General features: G+C 32.8%; 1 protein-coding gene across 2 annotated transcripts; it reads right to left on the bottom strand.

Moving 5' to 3' along the window:
• Window positions 1-4,953: 4,953 nt before the first annotated feature.
• LOC117926949 (glutathione S-transferase zeta class-like) lies at window positions 4,954-7,828 on the bottom strand. 2 transcript variants are annotated; one of them, XM_034846285.1, is made up of 11 exons: window positions 7,604-7,826; window positions 7,422-7,500; window positions 7,255-7,311; window positions 7,067-7,152; window positions 6,893-6,964; window positions 6,745-6,798; window positions 6,526-6,601; window positions 6,350-6,411; window positions 6,059-6,118; window positions 5,755-5,856; window positions 4,954-5,280 (listed from the first exon to the last, which is right to left on the bottom strand). In XM_034846285.1, the coding sequence occupies exons 1-10, from the start codon at window positions 7,733-7,735 to the stop codon at window positions 5,755-5,757; spliced, it is 780 nt and encodes a 259-aa protein (XP_034702176.1). In that variant the 5' UTR covers window positions 7,736-7,826; the 3' UTR covers window positions 4,954-5,280. The 2 variants fall into 2 exon arrangements, with proteins under 2 accessions (XP_034702176.1, XP_034702177.1); XM_034846286.1 differs by lacking the exon at window positions 6,745-6,798 and having other exon boundaries at window positions 7,604-7,828.
• Window positions 7,829-8,007: the final 179 nt, after the last annotated feature.

Raw genomic sequence — 8,007 nt, 5'->3', positions numbered from 1 at the left:
TAGTACCTAAGGTACAGTTCCCAAAAAACTAAAGGTGAACCACTTGACTACATAAAATAATCACATAATGGCATGCTCTAAGGGTCACAAATGAAGGTCCCAGACTTTAGATTGGTAGTACCCAACTTTAACTAAAGTAGTACCTAAGGTCGATTAGGGTAGTACCTAAGGTAGATTAAGGTGGTACCTAAGGGCTATTAAGATAGTACCTAAGATACAGTCCCCAAAATAACAATGCAACTTGCAACCAGATATGTTGTAAGTTCCATCTGGATTCAATATGACTTGTAGACCATATGGTTATTTGGGAATAATATGGTTCCCACAACCTAACACAAAAGTTTAAGTCCACCAACGACTCCAAAATCATTTATGTGCTCCATTTCGAAGAAAGGAACTAAAGAAAAATAAATGAAAATTATTTACTTTCAGATTTTGGTTTGGGGTTAGGGCAAAATGTAACTCAATGATAGGAAGAGATATCTTGTTCACGAAGCCAATATTTTGGATTCCAGCTTTTCGTTTCGGTACGCACTACTATAGTAAATTCACAATCACATATGCGCCTTGAAGTCGTCTTTTAACCAGACGTTCTTAGGATGGAATGTTCCATTTCATTGCACTTTTATGTGGACAAGAGAGAAACATGCAAGTTAGAGTTTTGGATTAATGGTTTTTTCTCTCAAATAAGACAATTTTTGGGAATTTTTAGATGGGTCTCGGGATCGTGTAAGTGATGAAACCAAGAAAGAGATAAAGAAATGTTCTCATATCAAAGAGAAGAAAAGTTTCGGATTAGGGAAATTACAATTGGTTGTTGGGTCGGGTGATTTTTCATAGATTTCAAATTCAAATTTTTCTATTTTAAAAATTTTTAGTCTCTCATGTGACATGGAGGGCTCCCTGCTCATATGGAGACAGGGTTGCAGTTGACATGAAGGCATGGATGGGCAATCTAGGAATATAAAATGGAGTCAGCAAAGAGTGTATGAGAAAGATAATATTTTTCCCTTTTATAATCAAATCTCATATTCCAATTGATTAGAGTTTGATTATCATATTACTTTTAAATAGTAGGCTACAAACACAACTTTCCCAAAAATGTTCATTGGGTTGACTCAGTACTTGTCTCTCTGCAAAGTCAACACACACTAAGAAAGAAGAAAAAATCCTGTGGAAGGAAGATGAATCCGTGGGTGTCCTTTTATATTATCTGCAAATTGTTATGACAGGGTGGTATGGGCCATTTGATTGACCCATTTACAGAAGATTTAATGCATCGGCTTTCAGGTCCTTTTCTGAGAAACATTCAAAACAAACAGTCAACTACAGTGAACTTTGTTTTAAAGTTCAGAGAGGGTGCAAATGCATTTTGACTAGTCATCTTTGGCTTTTTAATTTTCAACTTTCTCTTGCTTTTCCTTTGGCGATCAGTTGTTTTCATAGGCTTCTTTCCCTTGTGTTTGTGCATCTAGAAACTGTCTTTTACTGTGTCTGCATGAACAGATAGTGAGAAGGACAAAAGAGTGGGCACCAGAAGACAGAAGAAGACAGTGTTGGAGTTGACGTTCATGATGACATCCTTATGAGTCTGTGTTTTCGATCCAAACTCATGGGCTTTTCACCATTCCAAAAGTCTGCTTCCCTCTTGGGTCAGCTAAGAGCTTCAGACTTTCCATTTGAAAATTGTCTCCCCCCTTGTTCACGCTCATGAAAACCATTTTTTTGACCCTTCATTTTTAATTGTTGCATTTCTATATTCTATGCCTGGGCAACCTTCTCTCTTCACTTTTAATTCCATATGAAATTGAAATTTCTGCTGCCCTATTTTATTTTATTTTAGTTTATTTATCCCTGTTTCCCCTTATCCAAACAGATATATACCACATGAAGCGCTAAAATACTTTACACGTGTTCAATGGGATTGAAGCTAAGAATTGAATAAACTTTTAATTAATTAAGAAGAAATTTCAAAATATAAATTCTTTTATAAATTGAATAGAAACCTCCTTTTTATCTGATAAGTCGCAAAAAAACCACTTTATTAGAGGGTCATGTCAAATGAATCTTAAAATAATTTTAAGTCTACAAGTTCTTAAGCTGGTTGCTTCTTTAGAACAGCTTTGAATAGCTTTTAAATAGATGAGTAGTAATGCTATGCTTTCGTAAATAAAATTTTTATTTAATTAATTTTTTTCTTTTAAAAAAGAAATATCATCATTACTATCAACTAATAAAAAAAAATTTATGATCGATTGCACTATAATTACTTTTTCTTATCTTCTTTCATTAGTTTAATGATATCGCAAATATTATGAAGTTAAAAAGATAATTAGGCTAAATTTGAAATCACTTGGCTGATGAGTTTATAGTAAACAAAAACATATTCATTTGAAATCTATCAGCACAGTCCTTCCCAGAACTTGTGTGGGCTTTGCTTGCTGATGCCAACTAAAAGTTAATACCAAAATTGTTCTTGTGGTGAAAACTGATATCAAATTGCATTGAGACGATGACAACCTTAACAATTTTTTCCTGAATTTCAAAAAATGATCATTATCTAGAGAGGTTTATATATTCCTTGAGTCGTTGCTCTAAATTTTGCTTTAACACTTGATTTGTCATAGATTGTTTCTTACTTCTCCATGTGAAAAAATTACTTCCAAAAAAATGCGTGCCATCCATTGGTGGATAGCCCCAACCCAATTTGCATCAATATAAGCTTTTACTTCCAATTTTCCACCTTTTTCTCAATAAAATGCCCTTTCTTGGTGATGACTTTAAATACTTAGGGATTTGGTAGGCAACTTCCGTGTGCTTTTCCTTTGGTACTTGCACAAATTGGCTGATCACTTTAAGTACACAGACAATATTAGGTCTTGTATAAGAGAGATAAATTAGCCTTCCAACAAGTCATTTATACTTCTTTGGGTGATTAGCTTTCAATAGAGTTGTCCATTAGTTTGCATCCTAGTGTACAAGCTTCCTTCAATAAGTCAAGGGTGTATTTTGTTAACAAAAAAAATACCCTTTTTTGAATAAATCGCCTCTATTATGAGAGAGTATTTTAACCTTCTCAAATCCTTGATCACAAATTCACTTGCCAAATATTGTCATAGCTTATCAATTTGATCTTGGTTATTATCGATTGCAATGATTTTATCTACATAAACAATTAGTCCAGATAGTTTACTCGGAGATTCGTGCCCCATGGATGGTGCAAAATCACATTGGCTTTGTCTATGCCTAAACTTCACCATAGCTTTATAAATCTACTAAACTAGGTTCTTTGGGATTGTATAATGACTTCTTGAGTTGACAAACTTTTCCTTAAAGCTTGTTAGTAAAACCTAGAGGAACTTTTATGTATACTTCTTCCTTTAAATCGCCATATAAAAATGCACTCTTGATATCAAATTGTTGCAAAGGCCAATTCAAATTAGTAACAAGAGATATTAAAATTTTGGTGTTGTTCATTTTTAGTGTCATCATAGCAAAAGTTTCTTGATAGTCTATGTTATAGGGTAAAGTAAACCATCTAGCCACCAATCTTTCTATAAATGTCTCCAAAGATCAATTGACTTTGTTTATTTTGTTGTGAATATCCATTTGCAACTTTCAGGTTTCTTTCTTTTAGGAAAATCAACTCCTAGGTTTCATTCCTTTCTAAGTTTTCTATTTTCTTGAACATGGCTTCTTTCCCCTTTGGATTGTTGAGGGCTTCTTTGATAGTTTTAGGAATCTCTATAGTGAAGAATTGAGACATAAAAGCGTTAAAGGTAGTAGTCACCCCTTGAGTAAATATAAAACTGAAAATTGGATACTGAGTACATGTTCTTTTCCCTTTCCTAAGGGCTAAGAGCAATAGGAAGTAACAAATCAGAACCAATTGAATCAATTAAGGGAATATTGTTATATCTGGATTCCTGATCCAATGGTTGAGCATGTGCCAGGTCCATGATATAGGGTTTTTCTTGCTTGTATAGACTTTAAATGGAGATGCACAATTTTTAATTTTTAATTCTTTAGATGGAAGATTTAATGAGTCAGGAATGGTAGGGATAATAAGCACATCTGTTGGAATAGTGCAAGCTTCAATAATGAGGGATAAGCTTATCTGTTGGAATAGTGCAAGCTTCAATAATGAGAGGCTTGGTTGGAGGATGAGACTTCTTGAATTTTCACGCATATTGAGACAAGACCTAGAATTTTCAAATTCATTTGAGGGAAAAAAGACTCTAAGCATCCACATCTTCATTTCAATTCTCCCCCTTGAAGTTAGGTCTCTGATAAATACTATTGATTTAAAAAAATAGAAAAAAAATTACATACATGCTAACATATAACTTTCTTGTAGAAAGATAAAAACATTTCTACCATTTTTCTATTAGCAAATAACCAAGGAGCACACATTTAAAACCTATAGGATCAAGTTTTAATCCATTTTTGCTACAAGGGTCACTTCCTAGTTTAATTTATATTATTAAGTAAATTAAATATATTTAGTAAAATAATTTAATATCATAATTAAATTTTCAAAATGACTATAAGTATTAAGTCAAGATAGTTGACTTATTATTAATCTCAAGTTTTGTTTTTTTTTTTATTTTATTTGCCCACATCTAATAAGAATATATTTAACAATCATCACTCCACATTCATGACTCATTTTTTATGAAAATAAATATTAATTAAATTTTTTAGTAATAAACAATAGTTACAATTAATGAGAATAATTATGTTAATTTAATAAATTTAAATAAATTTTAAGTTAATTTTATCACACAACCTTAATACTTAAAATAAAAAATAAATAATAAGTTTTAAATTAACAACTTAAAAACAATTTAACTTAAAATCAACTTAATTAATTAATTAATATTAAGTTTTATCAAATACACTGTTTATAAATGAAGGCCCCCAAACCTTGAATTCTATAGGATAGCCAATTAATTGAGTAGTTGTCAATCGACAAGTTTTCGGCATCTATATAATTAGTCATAGAGTTTTTTCATGGAACTTCAGTCCATTTCATTGACAAATCACATGGCAGAACTGAGAAGCATTACCATTGATGTAGTAATATAGATACGAAACAACAAGTTGTGGAAACTTTGGACAGACATTTTAGTATGGTCACAGTAGTGCACGATTTGTCGATTATTTATTCACAACCACCCACAATGTTCCAGCTGATGAAATGGCAGCCCACCCAGTATTGCCATTCCACAAGATAAGCCAAATCTCAAAAAGCTCCATTTTGTGATTCAGAAGTTGGACCTGAATAAAGAAACAAAACAATAGGGGAACGATGGTATATATCTATCTCCATGCAGGCATATAAGGATAATTAAGATTATGTTTAGCTCCGGAAAATATTAGGGAAAGAAAAAAAATATAAGAAAAATAATTTTTTCCTATTTGGTTTTATTATAAAAAAAATGTAAAACAAAATTAAATATAATTAAAATTATTAAAAATTATATATATTATTAAATTATTTAATCTATATATAAAATAGTTAAATCCGTGAAAAAAGTTTGAAATAATATATAAAAACAATTTATTAACTTTAAATTTATTTTTTATTTTTCTTCATTTTTCCTTTTATTCAACATTTCCACTTTATTTTCTTCCCATTATATTTTCCTTCAAACTTTTTAGGAACAACATAGCTTAAAGAAACCAAAAGGGTATCAGTAGGTACTGGTAGGTTAAGTCAACCCATATGAGAGACGAGACTGAAGTACAAACCTATGATTGAAGGTAATCGGGCTGTTTTTCAGGCATGGCATCTTGGAATGCTGGCAATTCATTGTATGCGTCATTCAACCTCAATAAAAGAGGGAATTGAGTCTGCAAAAACAGTTCAGTGACACACTTAACATTCGGAAATTAAAAAGATGAGGAAGCAATGGAAGAGAGGGCATGCACTAGTCTTGATAAAGAACACAGAAAGATAACATAATTGGTGAAAATTAATGACAAAAACCTCCACTAGTGCACTAGTCATGGAAAAAGGGAAATACCACCAAAACAATTAATGGAGATTAAGTACCATGTCGACATTGAACCTTGTAAGCGCATCATGAATCTGGGGCGCTAGAAATAAGTCAGCCTGCAAGGAATAGGTGCCAAAGTTCATCATCTCTAGAAATACTCTTAGCAGCATAAATAATTTAACACAAGACCCCTTCTACAGTACCATAATTAGGAAATGAAGAAGCAGCTTTCTTTGACACATAAGGATTGCAGTTCCAAGAAGAATACAGAGATGGGTGTGTGTATACTGTATACTTTAATTTGTAGGCACACAAGGAAACAGGTAAAGCATTCTCAAGAAACAAACCAGGAAAACTTCATCTCCACTTGCATATTTTGCAGCATGGTCTTTTAAGAGCTTCTCCAGTGCTGATGAGGTGAATGCAAGTAATGGTAATTAGGCCAAGGCCCATATTCTATGTATCCGTAAGGCAGAAACAGTCATCTTTGGTAACTCCCTACCAAATAAAACAGCATTAATACCTGCCAAGCCTTTTTCCATGTGATGTTTGACCCATGAGAGCTTCTCATCACTACCAACCTCTTCCGCAATATATTTCTGTAAAAGGAAAAGCATCAAATTAAACGTCTGCTTCTTACTACATGATGAAAATTTCATGAAAACATGATTGAATATCAGTAATGATCAAAGGAAATATACAAGAGCTAATTGATCTCAGTCAGACACATATATTTATACACCTGTTCAACCAAATTCTGAAGTGGCTGTATGCTTGAGGAAACAAAACTAGCAGCCTACAAATCAGGGTTAGAGAAGAAATCAATTAGCTTGAATTGAAAATTACTTTCAAACACATCAGAGAATAAATTAAAAAAAAAAAAGTTTTACCTGGTAATTGATAGCTCTTTTCTTTAGATCAGGAGGCAACAATGGATGTTGAGGATACTTGTCTTCCAGATACTGTACATGAAAAAGCAGATCATGATACATTTTAGAGAAGTATGAAATGAGAGGCCTCTAACCAGGACCAAAGAGGATGGGAGAAATTGCAAAAGGACTCACCATCAGAATAGCAAAAGATTCAACAACTACCATGTCCCCATCCACCAACGTGGGCACATAATTGAGAGGACTGAGCTTTGAAAACTCTAAAATTCAATAGAAATACTCATGAAAAATAACAGAATATATAAACATATAATACAGATAATTAAGTTCAGTATTCATAAATTATGGAGTTGTTATCTGACCTGGACTGAACTGCTCTCCTTTCAACAAATTCACTGCTTTGTACTCGTATTTCAGACCTGTTCAAAATCCAATGGTTCATTGATAATCACATAAGTCCCAGATGGGAAAAAAAGAAAACAAAGAGAAAGAGAGTAGGGTTTGAAGGAAGCAATGAGAAGAAGGGGACCTTTCAAGTTGAGGGCAATTCGGACACGGCTAGAGCTGGAACTCCGCCAGGATGAATACAGCTTCAGCTTGCTCTCCTCCTATCCCCATATATACCCCCATACAACATATATAAACATATCAGACATATAAAAGAAATTATAATTAAAAAAGAAAAAAGGAAGAAGAAGAAGACCCACTCACCATAGTTGCAGTTTGATTCACTCGCTGCTCACTGTCACACTGCTCCCTGTCCTCCTCTAAATGACCAAGGAAGACGACAAAAATGCATGAAACAGAGTATACAATTTTGCCACGATTAACTTGCCATGTCATTAGCTTCCACGCCTCGTGTTAGTTTAATTGCCACGTGGCGTGCATGTTAAGAAATCATAATTTCATAAATTGATTTATCATTACAGTATCTATAATTAAGTTCCCATCTGGCTAAAAATACAAAAAAAATAATAATTCAAGTTTGTCCTCATGAATTAAAATTATTTTAAGGTAACCAAATCATGGTGTAATCATGACTTCTAATAAACCAATTCTCTACCTGTTGGTTATAATTTTGTTAAAGAAGCTTATAACTTACAATGGAGATTAAT

The sequence above is a fragment of the Vitis riparia genome, chromosome 12, assembly GCF_004353265.1.
Source record: "Vitis riparia cultivar Riparia Gloire de Montpellier isolate 1030 chromosome 12, EGFV_Vit.rip_1.0, whole genome shotgun sequence".
In the NCBI taxonomy this organism is placed as follows: Eukaryota; Viridiplantae; Streptophyta; class Magnoliopsida; order Vitales; family Vitaceae; genus Vitis; species Vitis riparia.
Note: the sequence above shows the minus strand (reverse complement) of the source record. Positions and strands in the feature narration are given on the sequence as shown.

Excerpts from the sequence above, each read along its gene's own strand:
- LOC117926949 (XM_034846285.1), bottom strand. The coding sequence starts at position 7,735 with ATGACATGGCAAGTTAATCGTGGCAAAATTGTATACTCTGTTTCATGC. Across the intron at positions 6,799-6,892 it reads AAAGAGCTATCAATTACCAG|GCTGCTAGTTTTGTTTCCTC; the intron begins GTAAAACTTTTT and ends CCTGATTTGTAG. Across the intron at positions 6,602-6,744 it reads TTCAGAATTTGGTTGAACAG|AAATATATTGCGGAAGAGGT; the intron begins GTGTATAAATAT and ends TTCCTTTTACAG.